Below are 24894 nucleotides of genomic sequence, written 5' to 3'. Positions count from 1 at the left end.
CTCTCCTGGTTCCCAGTGCCTGTATGCTTTAAGTGTCCCTTACCCATCAGGATAAAAATCTTGATGGAGTTCACAAAAACACTGCTCTTTTTGTTTGAATGGACAAATCTAGCCCCAGCCCAGGAACTCCAAAGCACTCCACCCACAAACCCTACCTAATAAAGGTACTTTAACCCAGGTTCTGCCTCTCTCTGTACTCTGCCTTGACCTCTTGATGTGGCCCCTGACGGCATGTCCTGTAATTCCTCTAGGACCTGTGAGTAAAAAACTTTTCTGTTTCAACATCTCTTGTGATCTGTTACCAAACCATGGCTCACCAACCAGCACCTTGTGCTCCACCTAATAAATGTTAATTTAATGAAGTCATAACACAAAGAAGTTATGATCAGGAATCATAGAACTCCCAGCAAAGAAAAGCCCAGGACCACATGATTTGACTGGCGAATTCTACCAATCATTTAAAGAAAAAATAACACTGGAGCAACCTGGGTGGCTCAGTCAATTGAGTGTCCAACTCTTGATGTCAGCTCAGGTCATGGTCCTGTAGTTCATGGGACTAAGCCCCGCATTGGGCTCTGTGCTGACAGCAGAGCCTACTTGTGATTCTCTTCCTGCCCCTCCCACTGCTCGTGTGTGCTCACACTCTCCCGCTTTTTCAAAAATAAATAAAACTGAAAAAAAAATTTTTTTAATAAAAAAGAACACCAACCCTTCTCAAAGTCTTCCAAAAAATGAAAGAGGAGGAAATACTTTTTACCTCATTCCATGAGGTCAGTACTATCCTGATACCAAAGCCAGATAATAACATCACAAGAAAATTATAGATTAATATCCCTGATGAATGAATATAGATGGAAAAATTTCAACAAACTACTAACAAAGTTAATCCACCCATGTATTAAAAAATTTAAACCATTTAGCCAACAATTCCACTTCTGGATATATACCCAAGAGAACTGAAAGCAAAGACTCAAAAAGGTATTTGTACATCCACGGTCAGAGAAGCATTATTCACAATAGTGAAGGAGTGGAAGCAACTCAAATGTCTATCAACAGATGAATGAATAAACAAAACATGGTACATTCATACAATGGAATATTATTTAGCCTTAAAAAGGAAAGAAATTTTGACTCATGCTATAATATAGATGACCCTTGGGTGATTTATGTTTCCAGTTAAATAAGCCAATGACTGTATGATTCCATTAATAGGTATTTACGGTAGTCAAATTCACAGAAACAGAAAGTAGATGGGTGCGTGCCAGGGGCTTGGAGGAGGGAGAGATGGGGAGTTACTGCTTACTGGGTAGTTTTTCCGTTTTACAAGATGAAAAGAGTTCTGGAGATTGATGGTTGCACAACAATGTGAACATTCTTCATGCCACTAAACTATACATTTAAAATGGTTAATATGGTAAATTTAGTATTATGTACATCCCACCACAATTTAAAAACAATTTAAATTATTTAAAAAATTTTAAAAATTTAAAAATTTAAATTTTAATTTAAAAATTTTAATTTAAAAAATTAAAAATTTTTTTCGAAAAGGACTATATACCAGGAACAAGTGAGATTTATCTAAGGTATGTAAGGATGGTTCAATAAATGAAAATCAATGTGATACACCAAGTTACAGGACTCACACTTCCCAATTTTAAGACATAGTACAAAGCAACCACCCTCACTACCAAAATAGTGTGGCACTGGCATAAAGGTAGACATAAAAAGACCAAAGGAACAGAACTGAGAATCCATAAATCACCTCAAACAGCTGTGGTCAACTGACTTTAGACAAAGGACAAAGGTGCCAAGACTCACTGGAAAAAGAATAGTCTTTTCAATAAATGGCGCTGAAACACCTGGATAGCCACGTGCAAAGAGGATGACTTGGACCCGTCGTTAACATCATATATAAAAATTAACTCAAAACAGATCAAAGACCTAATTGTAAGAGCTAAAACCATTAAACTATTAGAAGAAAACACAGGGTACATCTACATAACCTTAGATTTGACAATGGATTCTTACATATGACACCAAACGCATAACAGATAAATTGAGCTTCATCAAAATTAGCAACTTTGTGCATCAAAGGACACTATAAGAAAAGTAGAAAACAACAACCCACAAAATGGGAGAAAATATCTGCAAATCATATCTGATAAGGGTCTCACATCCAAGATACATAAAGAACTCTTAACAACTCAATAGAAAGACCCACAATCCAATTAAAAAATGGCTAAAGGACTTAGAGACATTTCTCCAAAAAAGGTACACAAATAGCCACCAAGAACATGAAAAGATGTTCAACGTTATTAGTCACTTGAGAAAGGGGAATCAAAACCACAATGAGATACTACTTCATACCCACTAACATAAGTGAAAACAAACCAACAGATAAACAAGCAAAGTCAAAAAAAAATTTTTTTTAAGTAATTTCTACTTCCAAAGGGGACACTGAACCCAAGATCAAGAGTCATGTGCTCTACCAACGGAGCCAGCCAGGCACCCCAAAATTTTTCAATTAAAAAAAAGAGGCCCCTTGGTGGCTGTCGGTTAAGCATCCGACTCTTGATTTCGGTTCAGGTTGTGATCTCATGGTTCATGAGCTCAAGTCCCACGTCTGGCTCTGCACTGATAGCTGATAGCACAGAGCCTGCTTGGGATTCTCTCTCCTTCTCTCTCCCTATCTACCTTTACTCTGCTTACATACGTGCATGTTCTCTGTCTCTCTCTCTCTCTCTCTCTCTCTCTCTCTCTCTCTCTCAAAACAAATAAATAAACTTAAGAAAGAAAAGAAGCATGGGCAAGGATGTGGAGAAATTAGAGCCCTCCTATATTGCCATATTGCCACTGGGAATGTAAAACGTTGGACATTGTAAAAAAGTTTAGCAGTTCCTCAAAAAGTCAAACACAGAATTACCCTATAACCTAGCCAGTCCACTCCTAGGTACATACCTAAAAGAAATGAAAACAGGTCCTCAAATACTTGTATACAAATGTTCATAGCAAAGTGTTCACAATAACCAAAAGGTAGAAACAACCAAAATATCCATCAGTGGATGAATAAACAAATGGGTGTGTGTGTGTGTGTGTGTGTGTATACATATATATATATATATATATATATATATATATATATATATATGGATATTTCTTAGCCATTGAAATGAGAGAAGTATTAACACATGCTACACATCGATGCCCCTCAAAAGCCATAAGGCTAAGTGAAAGCGGCCAGACACATTTTTTTCTCATAAAAAATCATCCACACCCACTAACCTACAACTAAAAGCAATTCACTATAGCAGGAAAAGAGCATTCATATGAAAGCAAGGATCCTGGGTTTTAATCCACACTGCTTATCTTGGAAGTGAGGAAAACAATTTAATTCCTCTAGTCCTCAGTTTCCTTAATTATAAAATGAAATGAAACTACTAGCAATAAAAACAATAATAAAAAATGACAGCAATACACCTAAGAGCAACATTTATGAGCATTTACAGTATGTCAGGCAGTACTGTTTTCCAAGCTAATATTAATAATTTAAATGTGAATATGTTAAGCATTAACATATTTTTCACACAACCCCGTGAAACAGGAACTATTATTATCCCCACTTTAAAGGTGAGGAAACTGAGACGCAAAGAGGATTAAGTAGAAGAGCCATGCAGTCTGGCTCCACAGCCCATTTCCCTAACGACCATGCTACACTTGATCTCTAAGACCTTTCCAGTTCTAAAATTCTGGGTCGATGTACATTTAAGGCAACTTAAGGACACTATTAAACCCTTCTGCTTCAGCCACCACTTAGCAATTAACATTCTTAAAATATGCTAAGAGCCTTGTTCTGAATGACATCTAACTTCACCAGATGTGCGATCCTCACAGACCTCTGATGAAGGATTATAATGGAAAGAAATGGCTCGTTTGTATCTGGTTATCTGTGTGAGATACTGCCAAGTGCCAAAGAGCCCAGAGGAGATTTACATGTCACTCAAAATTCTTCTGAAGCCAGGCCTAACAAAGCTTCTTCAAGGAAGGGAACAGGCACCAGTCTGGGTGAGGGCCTGCCTATTAAATTGTTCAAGAAAATGGATGATTAATGTCACATAGCCAGCGAGCAGGAGTAATTCCAGGCAGATGATCGGGTGTGTTTCTAGATCCGTGGTCAACAAACTTTGTCAACAGCCAGATAGTAAATATTTTAGGCGTTGCAAGCTCCATGTCATCTCTATGGCATATTCTTTGTTTTCTCCTTTGAATTCTTCACAAATGTAAAAACCTCTCTCAGCTCAGAGGCCATACAAAACCATGTGCCAGACTGTAGTTTGCTTACTTCTACAGTGGATCATTGGATAAGTTACCTTTTAAAGTATGTTACTGGGGGCGCCTGGGTGGCGCAGTCGGTTAAGCGTCCGACTTCAGCCAGGTCACGATCTCACGGTCCGTGAGTTCGAGCCCCGCGTCAGGCTCTGGGCTGATGGCTCGGAGCCTGGAGCCTGTTTCCGATTCTGTGTCTCCCTCTCTCTCTGCCCCTCCCCCGTTCATGCTCTGTCTCTCTCTGTCCCAAAAATAAATAAAAAACGTTGGAAAAAAAAAAATTTATAAAGTATGTTACTGTACCTTCTGACAGTTTTTAGTAGCTACTACAGTCCCAAGACTATCCTGAACTCTATTAGAATTTTGTTATACCGAAATAATCCAGTTGACAGGCTTATGAAGCAAACAGTATTATACACACACTTATTTATTTCGGTGTTTACTGCACACCTAATGCAGGGTGTCAGGCGATCACGACCATCCTTATAGAAGGAGATAAGCCAGTACACTATGACGTATATAACCCAGTTAAGGTTCTAAGCGAAGTAAAAACTGCAAAGGTGCCAGAGGAAAGGTTAAACAAGAAATAGCTACGGGAGCTCTGATGTAGTAAAGATTCCATCTAGTAGGAGCAGAAACATCAAAGGCTGCAGGGGTGGCAGTAATTGAGATAGATTAAGAAGTATTAAAAAGCTGAATGGCAGTGAAGGAAAGTCCCACACAGACTGAACACCTTTAGCCAAAGCATGACAGTGGGAAAACATAAGCTGCATTCCGAGAAAATTAAGTAGTGGTCCAATTTGTTCAGCTTTAATGATGTGGAAATTACTTGGAGCCCCGGAGAGGAAAATAGTGGGAAACAGGGCTAAATAAGTAGGTTGGGAGGGTCAGAGCAGAGAAAGCCTTGAATGCCATGCTAAAAAGTGAAGACAATCTCCAGGCGGTAAGGACTCAGGAAAGGTTTCTGACAGTGTAGCACAATGATCAGAGGTGCGTTTAAGGAAGGTTACTCTGGTAATGACAAATATGATGCGCTGGAGAAGGCAGAATGTCCAAACCCCAGTTACGAGGCCATTCTAAAAATCCACACATATGAGAGCTCAAACCATAAGAGAGAGAAGATAAAAGCACAGATAGAACTAAAAGTACTCTCCATACCACTGACTGGATCTGGGCTGATGGAGAGACGGAAAGCAGGTCAGAGGTTTAGAAACATCTAGCAGACAATGAGAAGTCACTCTATAAAGCCTTTAAGCAAAGGAATAAAAAATGAAAGCATGCCTTAGGAAGATTAATCAGGCAGTGGTGAATAAGGCAGAGTGGATATAAAGAGACCAGAGGTCAGAGGTCACCGGGGAACTACTACAGTAACCCAGCCTTATGGCAGTGCCAGTCTGAGCTTGGATCATGCATGGCAATGGAGCTGGAAAAGTAGCCACGGACAGGAGTCATTTCAAAGGACTCAAAAGAGTCTAGTGGCCAACGGAATAGAGTAGATAAAAAAAAACAAAAAACTGCCATACTTGAGGACTGCATAAATGGGAAAATAGTTAATAACGATGTGGAAAATTGGAAAGGAAAGCAAACCTGGAGAGAATAATGAAGAGTTCTGTTTTAAGTATGATAATTTGCAAATAGCAGGTATCCATGCAAAAATGGTCCAAAACTATTTAAACATAAGAGAACTAGAATTGTGAGTGACAAGCCATACAAATGACGACAAGCAACCAGTGTACCCCCTTAGAACATATAACGATCTGCCACTACAGAAGCCTCATTCATAACAAATATTTACTAGATTACTACTAAATCCCAGGCTAACCACTAAGGATAAATGAGTAATGAAGACAGACACTGCCCCTGCCCTTACGTGCTCTACAGTCTAGTAAGAAAGAGAGATGAGCAAATGGGCAATCAGAACACAACCAGGTAAGGGTCACTGATGAGGAAAATGAAATGCAAGGTGCTATAGGAGCATAAAGAGAGGTATCCAAACCAGACTTAGGGGTATAACACAGAAAACCTTTCTCTGGCGATGGGTTCTAAGCTATGGGTGGGGTGCTTAAAAATCAGGAACCATTTCACACGGCGAGAACTTTTAAGCCACTGATTACTCTAAAATGATTGAAATAAGAGAGGGACATGACCAGCATTTTAAAAAGATAAATCTGGCTGTAATCCAAGTAGCAGGACAGTAGTTATTTAGCAGACACCATCAGTAGTGATTCAAAAAAGAGAGAGGGGGCCAGGATGACTCCCCTGTTCTGACTTGAGACAGTACATGGAGAGTGGTACCACTCACCAAACCAAGGAACACAACAGAAGTTTCTCAAGATGGGGAGAGGAACTGAGTCAGTTTGGGACTCGTAGAGTATATGTGTCTCTGACACATCCAAGCCATTTGACACAAGGCTAGATATATGGAAACACAGACTGGAGATGTGGGCTTGAGAGGATCTGAATCCAAATACGACATGTTCATAAGATGACAAAAGGCCCAAGTGGAAGCCTGAGGACGATAACTTAAAGGCCTCCACCAAAAGCCTTCCCCAGCAGAACCAACAGCATTCTATATGTTATTCTTAAAACTGTGAGCTTTGCACATAGTCCTTTTTCTGCTTAGTTAGAATAAGAAATTATGATTGGCAAGGGGGGAAAAAGCAATGGCTCATTCTGCTACTTGAGCGTATTTTCAGATGCAATGGGTATTTGCAAAATATAGTATTTATTTGTACAACCTCTCTTAAAATAGCTACCTGATGAATCAACAGACAGCCTGTGTTCCTATGTGTTTATGTTCATTTGGACATTAATACGCTTTTAATTGTCAGCCAAGCTTAAACTGACAAAAATTGTGCAAGTATCTCTGTCAAGCACCTTCAAGCCTCGGGTACCTTCTACCTCTGGGCTCTGACGAAGCCCAGAAGCTGAGCTTTTAAGAAGGAAAGGCAATGGGGCGCCAGGGCGGCTCAGTCAGTTGAGCTTGAGCGTCCGACTTTGGCTCAGGTCATGATCTCGCGGTTTGTGAGTTCGAGCCCCACGTCGGGCTCTGTGCTGACAGCTCAGAGCCTGGAGCCTGCTCCGGATTCTGTGTCTCCCTCTCTCTCTACCCCTCCTCCACTCATGCTCTGTCTCTCTCTGTCTCAAAAATAAACATTTTTAAAAAATAAAAAAAAAAATTTTAAAAAAAGGAAAGGCAAGACCTCTTCTGAGACACTAAACCAGAACTGAATATACATACTCCCCCGGATCTGGTCTAAGGTTTGAGGCCACAGAGGATGTGGTCCCTCAAAATACGAGAAGTAATGAGAAATAAGAAGAGTACTGTTAAGCAAAGGTATACAGATCCTGAAACTAAAATCAATCCCTTCACATCAATAGGGTAAAGAGATTCTTGTTCTTATTTTAGTGGCTTAAACAACCCTCAAAAAAGCATTACAGTCATAGTCCACACTCCACATATGAAGTGGACTAAATGCTATTAATGCTACTTCATGACAAGAGGACTGAAAGTGCCCTGCTAATGTAACCCAGGAGTATATTTCAGACTAGAGATAGGAACCATATGATCCTAGGAGACTTTGTACACTCACAGAAAAATATTTACCAAGCAAAGTCTACACTAGTCCTGAGACTAAAGAAGTGAGTAAAACACAACTTCAGTCAAAAGGAGCTTATGCCCGAAGAGGAGAAAAGATGCACACACAAATTACCATAACTGTTACGGGACTAGAGAAGGCAGCAGTGGAATCCTGTTAAAGAGCATTAGCTGAGAGGGAGAGGGGGAAAAAAAGGATTCCCAGCTTTATAGAACAATTTAAACTGAAACTGACGATCAGAGGGGGGGAATAAAAGGTCAAGAATGCCCTCACTACAAATCCAAGAGAGAAGAGTAAAAACAAGTTTTCAAAATTTTAAACAAAACCAAATTTTAAACTCTCTGAATCCCCCCAGCGAGGACAAGTCTGGAGTTCTGTTTCTGTTTACTTTTCAAGAATCTAAAACATCTATACAAAGAACCATGCCTGGCTTTGAATTTTCCAGTATTAAAATACTGAAAAGCTCAAAAATTGTGCTAAGAAGACAAGATCCTCCAAATTCGTAACAGGAAATATGGCATTTTCCCAGATTATTTTCTGGCTTCGGTGAAGAGAGAGAATGGGGACCACACTGCAGCATCAGGATTTATAAATATGAATTACAGGATAAGATGATTTTCCAAACATCTGTCAAAAGTTCATTTGATCCACGGGAAAAGGGGGAAAAAAAGACTCAAGAGAAGCCAAATATAGTGACTAATATGTGGACCTTTTATAGACTTCAGCGGGTTGATGGCCCCATGGGCATCACATGCCCACTCAACAATAATAAACATACAAAGCCTACACAATAATGCACTTCATACCATCCAGAGCACTTTCCCATGTACCCGCTCATTTGACTCTCACAATGCACATAGTGGATACCTCTGGTTAAATGTAAAGACAGAGAGCCCTGGTATTTTAACATGCTATACATAGTGGGAAGATGTAGAGACGCCAGGTAGCCTCGTGGTTAAAAGAAAACCACTGTTCTGCCACTTCCTACTTATATAGTCTTGGGTTAGTAGTTTCATGTTTTCTTCTAGGGTACTTTACGTATAAAATGAGAGTAATAACTACCTCATGGAGTTATTACCCAAGATTAAATAAAAACAAGTATGATAGCTAGTATAGTGTCTGACATATAATAGGTACTCCTTAAATGAAAACTAGCAATGGTAGTTTTCAAAAGCTCTATAAATACCTGGTGCAACGCTGTTACTAGGAGAGCACTTTTCCCCTGCATTTAAACTGCGCTCAGATACCTAGATGTTTTATAACAAAGCAGGCAGCTGTTGGAAACAGCCCCTGAAGGTTTATTCGCTCTTTGTTTCTTGTATGTTGTAATGGGGGGGGGGGGGGGGTGGAGCACAAGGAAAGTTGACTAAAATATGTGTAGACATAAGCTATTTTTATAATTTTCCAACTTTTGCTTGATGATGTATTGAAAGACCTGGACAAAATTATACCATATCCCTTTTCCTGTTGTTAAAACATAGGCTATTTGGGACACTTAATCCCTACTTCTGAACATTCTGCTTATGTATTGTGTGGGACGTGCTTTGGAAACAAGTTAGTGTCCATTAATTTGACTAGCAAGAGGAAATAGCCACGTTTTTACTTTCTCAGTTCTATGAAGTGAACTAAATGGAGGTCTCTTAACTGGGATTAGAATTCAGGTTTTCTACTTTTCAAAACTATCATGTCTTGAAAAATATAAAATTAGGAGTTTTCATTTGTACAGGTCTCAAAACAGACCCTGAAACTTGCTATTGTCCCTAAATCTTCAATCTAGGCTTGACTATGTACGTCAGGTGATCAAGTCATGTGACTGTGTTTGTGAAATTAATCACCAAATTGCTATTTTCATCTCCTGAGAATTTCATTCCAAAAAGATTTGGTCCTTTTTACTGGATTCCACTCCTGCTCTATTTTCCCCATTACAATGAGAAAGCACTGCCATCTACTGGACTCTGAAGATATTGCTGCTATAGCTTTTAGTCCGAGAGAATTCTTACAATTCTACTGCTTTTTTGCACTTTGTCAATAATATAGCAGTTAGAGTTACTTTGACAGTATGAGTTACATAAAAATAAAATTCCAGGAGTGGGGGGTCAGGGTAAAGTAGGATAGGAGACAGAAATAATACCACCACCACCCCCCCCACCCCTCCACCCCCCACCCCATTATTGCTGATAGTCCTAAATACAACATGCATTCACCTACATTCATTAACAAATTTCTACTGAGCACCTACTATACTATACCCCAGGTACTGGGCAAGGGACACAATGTTAACACGATAGGATTAGAGAGGTAATCTCCCTTATCATATGATAGAGTTTAGCACCTAGTGGGTAGTTTCCATTTATTATTGAATTCTATTCATGTGCCAGGCTCATAATGTTCACGACCACCTTTCATCCCCCAATTTATGATGATGTAGAAATTGTTACCTCCATTTACAGAGGAGAAAATAAACTCAGAGGTGACTCAATTTGCCCAAGATCTCTCTCGTAGGTAAGTTAAACTAGGAATTAAACTCACAGCAATCTGACTCCAAAACCTGTATTCTAAACCACCAGATTACACTCATCCAGGTAGCTGTCAGCATCCTCCCCAAAACAAGAGGAGCTGACAAAAGGAAATTCAGGCAAAGATGGTCTTACATGTCTATGTTAAAGGCAAAACTCCTAAACTGAGAACTGAAGGTTTCCAGCTTATTGGAGAAGGAGCTGACCCAACAGCCTCTTATCCCCCCTGCTCCCCTAATTGCCATTCTGGCAGTTAAATCCATCTAGAAAACATCTCTTCAAGCCATCTAGCCTTATTCATCAACTTCCATCCGCTCCAACTTCAAGCTACAACAGTGTTCCTCTCTGGTTCTCCATAGTCCCCAAACATTAAAAAGGGCACCTCTACCTAAGGTGCTCTTCAAATTACTTATATTCTGCTCTATTTCACCTGTGTCATCTGCAAGACCCAAATAACTGACACCAAAAACAATTTGTCAAACTAATCCCTAAGATTTTCTGGTGTGTCCAATAGTTTCCAAACACACTCCTGGTAGTGAGACCGAACTGACTAATCCGTAATAAAATTGTATTGCACTTCATCAAAAGTCACCATTCTGTTTTGACCCTCCAAAGAATTATGTAGAATAAGAGCAAACAGCCCAGATCTTCTTTTAGGAAAGTCAATAATCTAGATTTAGAAAAGATGAATTGGGGTGGTTACAAAACAAGTTTTTGCTTTAGAAAGCATTTTACCTTAAGCCACACTAAACAAACTTATGATGATACTTAAAACAAGCTTCTATTTACACAGTGCTTTTTACACTATGTGTCAAGGCACAGCTGGACTAAACAAAACTCACAGAATTAGGAAAACCCTCTTACCTTATGTTCAAATGGAGCACCATAGTAGCCATCGTTCAGCCCAAAAATTATTTCATTCTGGTTGCGGGCATGAATCTATAAAAGAAGAAAAACACCCTATCAGTTCTTCTCATTCCAATTAAGTTTTAATATGATTGGAGCATGACAGTTAAAACAGGACCTGCTTCAATGCTGAAAAACAGGCTGACCAATCTAACAAGCCAGCAGAAAACAAATCACTTATCCTAAGACCAGAGAATCTATTGAGAGCCTCTTGCTTTAGTCCAAGGGCTCACAAAATCATCACATGAGATAACAGGCACCATCATTCACATATATTTTCCACAAATACTTCTTGAGATTGCTATGGAAAGGCTAGTTCTAAAACACAAGGGATCCAGAGACATACTGTATATTCTCTGATCTCAAAGAAAACACAATCCTAGTCCATAAGAGTGCTTTAAAAAACATAAAGTCCTGAGGTGCCTGGGTGGCTCAGTTGATTGAGTGTCTGACTTTGGCTCAGGATCTCTCGGTCCATCAGTTTGAGCCCCACGTCAGGTTCTATACTGACAGCTCAGGGCCTGGAGCCTGCTTTGAGTTCTGTGTCTCCCTTTCTCTCTGCCCCTCCCCTGCTCGTGCTCTTTCTCTCAAAAGAATAAATAAACGTTAAACACACACACACACACACACACACACACACACACACACACACACAAAGTCCTAGAAAAAAACATACAAGATTAATATTATTTTCTATTTTCAAAAAGACAGTTTAAAGATAATAATACCTAAGCTGCATCATCACTCTGGACCCTAGTTTCCTCAACTAGAAATGAATGAGTCAGATTATGCTCTGTTATATCACACTTCTGTACCTACCCGCCCCCCCCTCCCTCCGGCTAAATCCAACATATCATCCAAATTTCACTCAAGATGACCAATCAATTTAACCTAACTAACGTTTGTAAAACAATCCGTTCAGTGACAACAGAATACATGTCACATGTATAGGAAACACTCACCAAAAAGAGATCTTATATTCTGGGCCATAAAATAAACCTCACAAAAGCCAAAAGGATTGAAATCATACAAACTATTTTCTCTAAATCCGTCAGAATTCAAGTAGAAATCAAGAAAAGAAGGATATCTGGAAAATACACAAATGTTTGAAAATTAAACACCATACCTCTAAATAACCCTTGAGTCAAGAAGTAAAAGGGAAATTAGAAAATATTTTGAATTGAATGAAAATGAAAATACAACATTGAAGTCTGTGAGTCAGAGTTATTGCAAGGCTTAGAGGAAAATTTATTAAATGCTTACTTTAGAAAAGATAAGTCTCAAAACAGTAATGCAAAATCCTACCTTGAGAAACTAGTAAAGAAGAGCAAAGTAAACCCAAAGCAAGCAAAAGAAAGAAAATTATAAGTATAAAATGAGAAATCAATGAAACTGAAAATAACGATAATCAATGAAACTAAATACCAGTTCTTTGAAAAGCTAAGAAAATGGATAACTCTCTAGGCAGAGTGATTAAGAGTAGAAAGAGACAGAAATTACTGATAGCAAGAATGAAAGAGGAAAGGATCATTAGACAGCCTATAAGCCTTACAAGAATAGAATAATACTGCGAAAATTTTTATACTAATAAATTTGAAATCTTATGTGAAACTGACAAACTCTTAGGAAAACAAACTATCAAAGCTCACTCAAAAAGAAATAGATAACCTAAAAAGCCCCATATCTAGTTAAGTAATAGAAGTTATACTTTTAAACTTTCCCACAGGGAAATCTTAACACCCAGATGGGTTCATGGAAGAATTCTGTCAAACATTTGTGTAATAATGAATACCAACTTTGTTACACAAATCCTTCCAGAAAACAGAAAACTAAACACTTCCCAATCTATTTTACAAGACCAGCATTACTCTCATACTAAACCAGAAAAGAACAATGCAAGAAAAGTACAGACCAATATCCCCCACGGACACAGATGAAAGAAGTCTTACCAAAATATTAGCAAATATAATCCATTATGAAAGGAAATTTCCTGAACCTGATAAAGTGTTTACAAAATTTACAGCTAATATTATACTTAATAGCAAAGGACTGAATACTTTTAGCCAACATCAGTAACAAAACAAGGATGTCCACTCTACTCATTTCTATTCAACATTACATTGTACTGAAGTCTGAACCAATGAAATAAGACAAGAAAAAGAGAAAAAATACATACCCATTAAGAAGAAATTAAACAATGTGTGCACAGATATGACTGCCTATATGGGAATTTATAAAAGGAATCTACCAAAAAACTACTAGACCTAATAAATGAGTTTAGCAAGTCAGAGAATACATGCTCCACACAGAAATGTTTGTATATATTAGCAACAACAGTTGCAAATAGGAATAGTTTTTTAAAGGACCAGCATCTAAACTAGCATTAAAAAACATGGAATCCACAGGTACAAATCTATCAAAATATGTGCAAGATCTGTATACTGAAAACTACAAGATGCTGATGAGTGAAATAAGATTTTCACAAATGCAGGGATACCATGTCCATAGATTGAAACACTTGATACTATTAAGATGTCAATTCTTCCCAAATTTTCTTAGATTTTTGTAGAATTGACAAATTAGTCCTAAAATACATATGTAAAAGCAAAAGATCTAGAATAGCCAGAACAACTCTGAAAAAAGATCAAAGTTGGAGGATGCATATTACCTGAATTCATGATGTATAAAACTACACTATTCAAGATCATGTGGTATTGGCATAAAGACAGACATGCAGATCAATAAAATACAATACAGTCCAGAAACAGACCCATATAAATGATTTTAAACAATTCATTTCAACAAAGATAGCAAGGTAATTCAATAAGAGCTCTTACAACAGAGTACAGGAACAAATGTTCATCTATCTGCAAAACAACGAACCTTACACTTTAAATAAAAGTGAATTCAAAATGATCATAGGCATAAACATAAAACCTAAGACTGTAAAACTTCTAGAGAAAAAACTCCATAAGAGAAATCTTTGTGACCTTGGATTAGGTGGAGATGTCTTAGATAAAACACAAGAAGGATGAAACATTAAAGTAAAAGCTAATATAGCAGACTTCATCAACACTTATAAGCTTCTGTTCTTTGAATGGCACTTAAAGAAATGAAAAGCCACAGACTGGCAGAAAATAATTGGAAAATACAGATCTTATAAAGAACTGACTCATATCCAGAATACATACAGAAATTCTACTCGATAATGAGAATTCAAACAACCAAATAAAAAGCGGGCAAAAATCTGAACATTTTACAAAAAAAGGGTAAGAGAAAGAGAGACTGATGACATTTTTTTAACTGCTCAACATGATTTCATCACCAGAGAAATTCAAATTAAAATCACAAGATTCTATACACCCATAACAAAGCAGCACAAACAGAAGAAAGAGAAATTAAGAAAACAATCCCATTTACAATTGTACCCAAAAAAATAAGATACCTAGGAATAAACCCAAAAAAGCAGTGAAAGACCTATGCTCTGAAAACAAGAAATTAAAGACAATGCAAAGAAATGGAAACACATTCCAAATTCTACACTCATGGACTAGAAGAACAAATATCGTTAAAATGTCGTACTACTCAGGGGTGCCTGGGTGTCTTAGTCAGTTAAGCATCCAACTTCAGCTCGGGTCTTGATCTCATGGTTCATGGGTTCAAGCCCCACGTCAGGTTCTGTGCTGACAGCTCAGAGCCTGGAGCCCTCTTCAGATTCTATGTCTCCTCTCTCTCTGCCCCTCCCTGGCTCATGCTCTGTCTCTCTCTCTCAAAAATGAATAAACATTTAAAAAAAATTTTTTTAATGTCTTACTAGTCAAAGCAATCTACACATTTAATGTAATGCCTATCAAAATACCAACAGCATTTTTTCACAGAAATAAACAATCCTAAAATATATATGGAACCGCAAAAGACCCTGAATAGTCAAAGCAATCTTGAAAAAGAAAAGCAAAGCTGGAGGCATCACAATTCTAAACTTCAAGTTATATTATAAAGCTGTGGTAATCAAAACAGTATGGTACTGGCATAAAAACAGACACATAGATCAATGCAACATAATATAAAATCCAGAAATAAACCCACAATGATATGGTCAATTAATCTTTGACAAAGCAGAGAAGACTATCCAATGGGAAAAAGACAGTCTCTTTAACAAATGGGTGTTGGGAAAACTGGACAGACACATGCAAAAGAATGAAACTGGACCACTTTCTTCCACCATACCCAAAAATAAGTTCAAAATGGATTAAAGACCTAAATGTGAGACCTGAAACCATAAAAATCCCAGAAAAGAACACAGGGAATAATTTCTCTGACATTGGCTGTAGCAACATAGGTCCCCTGAGGCAAGGGAAATAAAAGCATAATTAAACTATCAGGACTACATCAAAATAAAAAGCTTCTGCACAGCAAAGGAAACAATCAACAAAACTAAAAGGCAGCCTACTGAATGGGAACAGATATTTGCAAATGACGTATCTTATAAGGGTTAATATCCAAGATATATAAAGAATTCATAAAACTCAACACCCAAAAAGCAAATAATCCAATTTAAAAAAGGGCAGAAGGCACAAACAGACATTTCTCCAAAAAAGACATTCACAGCCAACAGACACATGGAAAGATGCTCATCATCACTTACCATTAGGGAAATGCAAATCAAAACTATAATGAAATATCACCTCATAACTATCCGAATGGCTAAAATCAACAACACAAGAAACAACAGGTGTTGGCAAGAATGTGAAGAGAAAGAACACTCACACACTGTTGGTGGGAATGCAAACTGGTGCAGCCGCTGTGGAAAACAGTATGGAGGTTCCTCAAAAAGTTATAAATAAAACTACACTATGATCTAGCAATTGCACTATTAAGTATTTACCCAGATAATACAAAAACACTAATTCGAAGAGATACATGCACCCCTATGTTTATAGAACCATTATTTACAGTAGCTAAGATATGTAAGCAGCCCAAGTGTCCATTGACGAATGTATAAAGAAGATATGGTGTGTGTGTGTGTGTGTGTGTGTGTGTGTGTGTGTGTGTGTGTCGGGGAGAGAGAGAGAGAGAGAGGGAGAGAGGGAGGGAGACAGAGAGAGAGAGAGGGAGGGAGGGAGGGAGGGAGGGAGGGAGGGAGGGAGAGAGAGAGAGAGAGAGAGAGAGAGAGAGAGAGAGAGAGAGACGGAATATTACTCAGCCATAAAAAATGGAAGCTTGCCATTTGCAATGATTTGGATGCATCTAGAGAATATAATGCTAAGTGAAATGAGTCAGTCAGAGAAAGATAAATACTGTATCATTTCACTCATATGTGGAATTTAAGAAACAAAACAAATGAAGGGAAAAAAGAGAGAGAGAGAGGCAAACCAAGAAATAGACTCTTAACTACAGAAAACACACTGATGGTTACCAGAGGGCAGGTGGGTAGAGGAATAGGTGAAATAGGTGATGGGGATTAAGGAGTGCACTTGTCATGATGAGTACCAGGTAATTAAAATAAAAACTTAAAAAAAAAAAAAGAATCACAAGATACCACTTCAAACCCACCAGAATGGCAAACAGTTTGGCAGCTTCTTATAAATTTCAGCACACACTTAACCACTAGACCCAGACATCCCATTCCTAGGTATTTACTCAAGAGAAATGACAACATATGTCCACAAAAAGGCCTATATTTAAATATTCACAGCAGCATTACTCATTGTGGTGGTTACTAGACTTCACACATTTGTCAAGCCTACTGAACTGTATACCTTAAAAGGGTGAATTTTATTATATATACATTATACCTCAACAACCTGACTTGCAAAAGAAAATTTCATTCAAAAGTCAGCCCAACCTGACTCTACCTAGTCCTGTCGAAATACCTCTTCCATATATTCCCCCAAATTGTATTACAAAGCCATAGTAATTAAAACAGTATGGTACTGTGCAGGTCTATGCAAGTATTCATCAATTATCAGTGTACTAAGTCTAAGGATCTTGTCTTACCCACCACTGGATCCTTAACAGTAAGAACAATGCCTGATAGAAAGTACATGATCAATGAACCTAAGTAATTCTGTCTATTATCCTCATACATCTTAATCTTGCTTAGTCTGAAAATTTATAACCCTATTTTTTTATGTTTGTTTGTTTTTGAGAGAGAGAGAGAGAGAGAGAGAGAGAGAGAGAGAGAGAGATGGAGTATGAGTGGGGGAGAGGCAGAGAGAGAGGGAGACATAGAATCCCAGGCTCCAGGCTCTGAGCTGTCAGCGCAGAGCCTGATACAGGGCTCAGACCCACGAATGGCGAGATCATGACCTGAGCTAAAGTCAGCCACTTAACCAACTGAGCCACACAGGTACCCCAATTTGTAATCCAAGTTTATCTGATTTTCTAGTAGTATATTACTTGTTATATCTGTTTCATAGGTGAGTTCTGACTTTCTACAATGATACTAAGTTTCTAATTGGCTTTAAAAATATGTTTTCCCTTTCTCTTGTTCTCCGTTATACCAGCATAACCAGCTTTATATTTATAATAAGACACCTGAAAGTTGACTCTCTGCAATTAAGCAAGTTTGACATAAACACAGTTGGGTATTTCAAGATCACTACCTAAGGAATATGTGAGTTGAAAAGCATGAAAGCCATCTTCGTTGCTTCTATAGCCATCTTCTATAGCCATGCACTCTAATGTTAAGAAGCATCATCCTCTGAGAAATGCAGGTACTTTTAGAAGAAAGACAAACAAGTACTCAATACCAGAGTCTATCCACAGAGAGCCAACTATGGTATTTGGGAAGACAGAAAGAGTACTGCCTCAGCGCAGGGCTCTGGTTGGCCAATCTAAAGGCAACAAGTATACCGTACCAAAAGAGGAAAAAAGGCCCTAAGCTAAAAGTCAGTGTTTTATAAATTTTTATTAAGACCAGTCCTAAAACAGGGAGAATGATACAAAAACAAAAAAGATTAAGAATCTGTAGCCATTAGAATTTAGTTATGGAAAATATCCATTATATGCATTGTTCTGGTCACTATATAGAAGAACACAAAATATACAATAAGCAAAATGAGGGCAAAGGATTTTTTTTTAATCTGATAAAAAAACATGTAGAATTAAATTGATTCTTTAAAAGAAATATACCAGAAAGTCTATATTGAATAAATATTAAGAAACATCAAGGATATTCATAGATATGACAAATATTTTAAAGTTACCTTTAACAGCAGTCCCTCGGGTATCACAAAATAGATACAGCACTCATTCCAAGGTAGGTGGACTACCAAGGACTATATGTATATATTAGTGTGATACAAAACAAAGAATAAATTTGTAAGTCAGTCAGGCCTGGAATCAAATCCCAGCTCCACCTAGCAGTGTGATCTTGAACAGTTTCTTAAACTCTCTATGGTTCAATTTTCCCATCTGGAAAATAAGGGCAATAATACCAAACTTCACAAGGCTGATATAAACACAAATTATAATAATCTATGTCTGGGGATGGTAAATAGGTTTCATATCATATGCAGCTCTGATAAATTACTAGTTGCATCCCAGAACAGTGTCAGAAGGGATTATGGAGCTACTTCCGAACTCAGCTAGAAGGGTGCTATGATCCAATACCTACATCGCTCAAAGGGGATTGGTAGCAGTGTATAAACCAGGGAATTGTTATCTCCGTGCTCAATAAACAGTAGCTCTCCTTATTCCTGAAACAACTCAACTCTACGGATCATAAGAGAAGCTCTTTATAGTACATTCCATATTTGCAACTTAATGTTTAGATTCTATTGGGGAATATCCAATAAAACAGAAGAAAAAGAATGCTATTGGAAAGTATATTCTTTCCTACACCTCCCAGAAAAAAATCCTCTTAAATTAGCAGCTTAGGGTGCTTCCTCATAAGTTTCCTCAGTTAAAAATTATTTTTCAAACTTGGTAATGACTCAAATTTCTATAATTAAGTAAACAATCATCAAAGTTCTCTCTTTATGATCGGAAATGTAGAATCGTAAGAATCTACAGAAAGGTTAGATAGTTAATTTAGAGAAGACAACTACTCATAACTACAATCTAAAAATTACCTAAACATTTAAAAAAAGTGGGGGTGCACCTGGGTGGCTCAGTCAGTTGAGTGTCCAACTTTGGCTCAGGTCTTGATCTCGCGGTTCATGGGTTCAAGCCCCGCATTGGGCTCTGTGCTGACAGCTCAGAGTCTACAGCCTGCTTCAGATTCTGTCTCCCTCTCTCTCTGCCCCTCCCTTGCTCATGCTCTCTTTCTCTCTCTCTCTCAAAAATACATAAACATTATAAATAAATAAACAAATAATTACCTGCTGACCCAAGTATTTCAGTCCATCCAAACAGACTTTCCATTCAATCAAAAGCTGGTAGATGTCCTCCTTTCCACCCCATATCTTCACCACGAAACAAGACACAGATGTATCAAGACGGTCTGGCATTATTCCAAAATCGAGACTCCGCCATGTTGGATTCTGTTGATGGAAAGGAGAGCATGCTTTATGAAGACTCTAACTTGTTTATAATTATTTCAATTAGGTTATAAATCATTTTGTTTTTAAAAACCGAAAGACCTCATAAATATATTAAATTACAAACCTAAATGAATCAGGAAGACATTCCCATTAACACAATGGTAGTGATAATGGTATAAGCATACCTCAGAGCTAATTGCCGGTTTGGTCCCAGACTACCACAATAAAGCAAGTATCACACTAAAGCAAGTCAAATGAATCTTTTGGTTTCTCACCGCACAGAAAAGTTATGTTTACAATATAACACAGTCTCTTAAGTGTTCAATAGCATTATGTCTAAAAAAAAGAAATGTAAACACCTTAATTAAAAAATACTTTATTACTGGGGCACCTGAGCGGCTCAGTCAGTTAAATGTCCAACTCCGGCTCAGGTCATGATCTCACGGTTTGTCAGTCTGAGCCCCACATCAGGCTCTCTGCTGTCAATACATTGCCCACTTCAGACCCTCTGTCCCCCTCTCTCTCTGCTTCTCCCCCTTCTCAAAAATAAATAAACACTAAAAAAAATACTTTACTGCTTAAAAATGTAACCATCATCTGAGCATTGAGTGAGTCATAATCTTTTTGTTGGTGGAGGGCATTGCCTCGATGTTGATGTTGGCGTATGCAATGAGGATAGTACTTTACACACAGTAAAACCTCTTTCAAAATTACAATCAAACCTCTCGAACCCACCACTGTTTTTTAACAACTAAATTTGTGTAATATTCTAAATCCTTTCTTGTCATTTCAACCATCTTCACAGGATCTTAACCAGGAGTAGATTCTTTCTCAAGAAACCACTTTCTTTCTTCATCCATGAGAAGCCAGTCCTCATCTGTTCAAGTTTTATCATGAGATAACAGCAATTCAGTCCCGTCTTCAGGCTCCCCTTGTAATTTTACTTCTCTCCCTATTTCTACAACGTCTGTCGTTACTTCTTCCACTGAAGTCTTGAACCCCATGAGGTCATCCATGAGGTTTGGAATCAGCTTCTTCCAAAATCCTCTCGATATTGATATTCTGACCTCTTCCCATGAATCACAATGTTCTTAATGGAATCTAGAATGGTGAATCCTTTCTGGCAGGTTCTCAACTGGCTTTGCCCAGATCTATCAGAATCGCTATCTATAGCAGCTACAGCCTTATGAAATTTATTTCTTAAATAATAAGACTTGAATGTTGAAATTACTCCTTGGATCCATGAGCTACAGAATGGATGTTGTTAGCAGGCATGAAAACAACATTAATTTCACTTTACACCTCCATCAGAGGTCAAGAGTGTTCAGGTGCATTGTCAATGAGGAGTAGTATCTTGAAAGGAATCTTTTTCTGAGCAGATCTCAACAGTGGGCTTAAAATATTCATGAAATCATGTTGGAAACAGATGTGTTGCCACTCAGGCTTTCTTGCTCCATTTACAGAGCAGAGGCAGAATGGATTTAGCACAATTTTCAAGGGCCCTCAAATTTTCAAAATGGTACATGCCATTGGCTTCAACTTAAAGTCACCAGCTGCATTAGTTCGTAACAAGAGAGTCAGACTGTTCTTTTGAAGCTTTGAAACTAGGCATTGACGTCTTTAGCTGTGAAAGTCTTAGATGGCACCTTTTCCCAATTAAGAAGGCTGTTTGATCTACATTGAAAATCTGCTGTTTAATGTAGCCACCTTTATTAATTATCTTCGTCAGATCTTCTGGAGAACTTGCTGCAGCTTCTACATCAGCACTTGCTGCTTCACCTTGCACTTTTATGTTATAGAGACAGTTTTTTTCCTTAAACTTCATGAGCCAACCTATGCTAGCTTCAAACTTTTCTTCTGCAGTTTCCTCACCCCTCCAAGCCATCATGTAATTGAAGAAAGTTAGGGTCTTGCTCTAGATTAAACTATGACTTAAGGGAATGTTGTGGTTGGCTTGATCTCCTATTGGGACCTCTCAAACTTTCTCCACATCAGCAATAAGACTGTTTTCACTTTCTTATCATCCTGTGTTCACTGGAGCAGCACCTTTAATTTCCTTCAAGAACTTTTCCTTTACATTCACAACTTAGCTAACTATTGGGTGCAAGAGGCCTGGCTTTGGTATATATCTTGGCTTTCAACAGGCTCTCTGCACTAAGCTTAATCATTTCTAGCTTGTGATGTAAAGCAAGAGGCATGTGACTCTTTATTTCACTTGAACATTTAACGGGCCATTGTAGGGTTATTAACTGGCCTAATCACAATATTGTTATGTCTCAGGGAAATAGGGAGGCTGGAGGAGAGGGGGAGAAGTGGGGAAATGGGCTGGTCGGTGGAGGAGTCAGAACACACACAACATTTATCAGTTAAGTTCACCATCTTATATGGGTGCAGTGCATTGTGATAGCAATGTCACAGATCACCATAACAAGTATAATCATAATGACAATTTTGAAATATCGTGAGAATCACTAAAACATGACACAGAGACAGAAAGTAAGCAAATGTTTTTGGAAAAATGGTGCCAACAGACTTGGTCAAAGCCAGGTTATCATAAACATCCAATCTGTAAAAACACATTATCTGTGAAGCGCAGTAAACTGAAGTGCAGTAAAATGACGTATACCTGTAAACAGTACAGGAGCACCTGCCAACCATTTGCTGAGTGAAGAAAACAGTAAGAGGAGGAGGAACATCAGTACAGTGGCTACCGTAATAGTGCCTGCAGATGATGGTCTGGGAGACGGAGAATGGACGTGGGACAGGTAAGGGAGATGGGTTTTGGAACTAGATGTGACAGGAGTTGCTGATGGGTTGAAGGGAGGGCATAGATAAGGGAGGAATCTACAAGGTCTCCTGGGTTTCTGCCTCAAACAACTGGGCAGATGATGTGCCGTTTTCTGTGCAGGGGGAGACTGGCAGAGGCTAAGGGATATGGTATGGGGGGGGCGGGGCAAGAGACCCAGGAGACCGCTCTTGAACGTGCCAGGTATGAGAGGCCTTTGGGATACATGGGCACGGATGTCAGGCTGACAGTCTGGAGCCCAGAAGAGAGGTACAGGTGGAAGTGGCAGCCATGTCATGAGCCAGGTCACCCAGGGAGAGTATGAATGAAGGGAGAAGAGGGCCGGGACCCACGTGGGTCCATAACGGTCTTAAAGCCAACAAAAACCAACAAAAACCAAACCAGCCGAACAAGGTCATGTTAGTGTGGTGAGCTAGAGAAGTCTGTTTCAGCTCCCGGGGTTTGCTTCTTCCTCTGTAAAATGAGATGATAATTCTTCCTCATAGGACCATACCCCAAAGCCCCGGACACACAAGGAGGGGCTCAACAGATGACAAAGCCCCAGGATGGCCCCGATTTCTCCGTTCTGACAAGACCGGAAAAGAGACAGACTTAGCTCTCCTCCAGCCGAAGCCAGCAGAAATAGGTCCCTTAGCCATCTCGATGAGTTAGTCCCCCTCAGAGCTTTGCCGATTCTCCAGGCTTCTCCAGAGCACTGGCCAGCCGAGCCCTGCCCTAGAAGGGAAGTCCGTCCTGCATGCAGCTCCTCAGAATGACCACCAGTACTTCTGAATTTTGCTGCTTATTGTCACTAGGAGAATATATTCTAATTTCTCATTAACATGGCCTCATATGGTAATTCATCTATTTATTCGATACTTAATGCACAATTATTAAGAACCAACACATAAATGCCTTCAAAATACCTCTAAAGTATTAGATTCAAACCTCTATTTAAAGAATTACATTACTTCATGAAAAGGTCAGTAGAAGAATTATGCAAAAGGCTACACAATAGCACAAACGGGAGTAAATAAACTTTAAATGAATCGGGGAAAGACATCACACAGAGGCTGTGAAACTTGACTTTTAAAGGATAAACAGGATTTCCCCAGGTTAAAATAAGGAACTACAGGCACAGGGAACACCATAAACAAGGGTCCAGCAGTATGACGTATGATGTGGTCAGGGAGCTAAGACAACTGGAATGCATGCAAGCGTAATGGTTCACAAAGCTCAAGAAATAAACAAGGCACTAAATTGAAGGATCTTTGGGGACACCTGGCTGGCTTAGTTGGTAGAGCATGCAACTCTTGATCTCAGGGTCGTGAGTTCAAGGCCTATGTTGGGCACAGAGATTACTTAAAAATAATAATTTAAAAAAATCTTTAAAAAAAAAAATGGGGGCGCCTGTGTGGCTCCGTTGGTTAAGTGGCTAACTTCGGCTCAGGCCATTATCTCACATTTCGTGAGTTCAAGACTCGTGTTGGGTTCTGTGCTGACAGCTCAGAGCCTGGAGCCTGCTTCAGATTCTATGTCTCCCTCTCTCTGCCCCTTCCATGCTCACACTCTGTCTCTGTCTCTCCAAAAATGAATAAACATTAAAAAAAATCTTTTTTTAAACCTGAAGGATGCTTTATGCCTTGCCAAGGAGTACTTTTACTTTGTACAGTATGGGGAGAAAAGTTTTAAGGTAAGAATGACAAGGTCAACTTTATGCTCTAAAAAACTTTATTTTTCATTAAGAGAATCATTCAGATAGTTGAAATGCTAAATGTAAATATAATCAATCTTACCAAATTAACAATTTTAACACAATATAAATCAGTCAATCAAACAGTCCTCATAAAAGTATAACAATTCTTGGCTCTGTGACAGTTATTTTTCTGACCAAAGCAGGGAGGGGAGTAGGGTAGTGCTTGCTTTTGTTCTGGAAGATATACTGATGCATGTGTTTTGTGGGTTTGGTTGTTAAAGTTTCTGGAGATAAGACATGACTTCCAATTTCACAGCACTTTATGTCTGATATATCTTCTTCACTTATAGTTTGATATTTTTATTGCCTGATTTCCTTCCACTAAAATAAAAGCTCTGACAGACAGTAACATTGTCTGATTTGTTCACAAGATCTTCAAAGCTTGAAAAATCCGTGGTATGCACTCAGTAAGTATTTGCTGCATTAGTGAATGAATGTCTGATCAATTGATATGGGTGTCTGAGGATACTGGAAGACCATCAATAAACAGCACGATGATAATACAGTAAGCACATTTATGCAA

General features: G+C 38.5%; 1 protein-coding gene across 5 annotated transcripts in view; it reads right to left on the bottom strand.

The window, feature by feature from the left end:
- Positions 1 to 24894, bottom strand: part of UVRAG (UV radiation resistance associated) — a 296175-nt gene that overhangs the window by 221695 nt on the left and 49586 nt on the right. For all 5 annotated transcript variants that reach the window (XM_053203714.1, XM_027039850.2, XM_053203713.1 and 2 more), the window contains exons 4-5: positions 19669 to 19830; positions 11303 to 11377 (exon numbers count right to left, since the gene is read on the bottom strand). In XM_053203714.1, coding sequence (XP_053059689.1) covers positions 11303 to 11377; positions 19669 to 19830 — 237 coding nt within the window. The remainder of the gene's footprint in view (positions 1 to 11302; positions 11378 to 19668; positions 19831 to 24894) is intronic.

This window comes from Acinonyx jubatus, chromosome D1 (genome assembly GCF_027475565.1).
Source record: "Acinonyx jubatus isolate Ajub_Pintada_27869175 chromosome D1, VMU_Ajub_asm_v1.0, whole genome shotgun sequence".
Classification (NCBI taxonomy): domain Eukaryota; kingdom Metazoa; phylum Chordata; class Mammalia; order Carnivora; family Felidae; genus Acinonyx; species Acinonyx jubatus.
The sequence above is the reverse complement of the archived record's forward strand: the minus strand, read 5'-3'. Positions and strand labels throughout refer to the sequence as shown.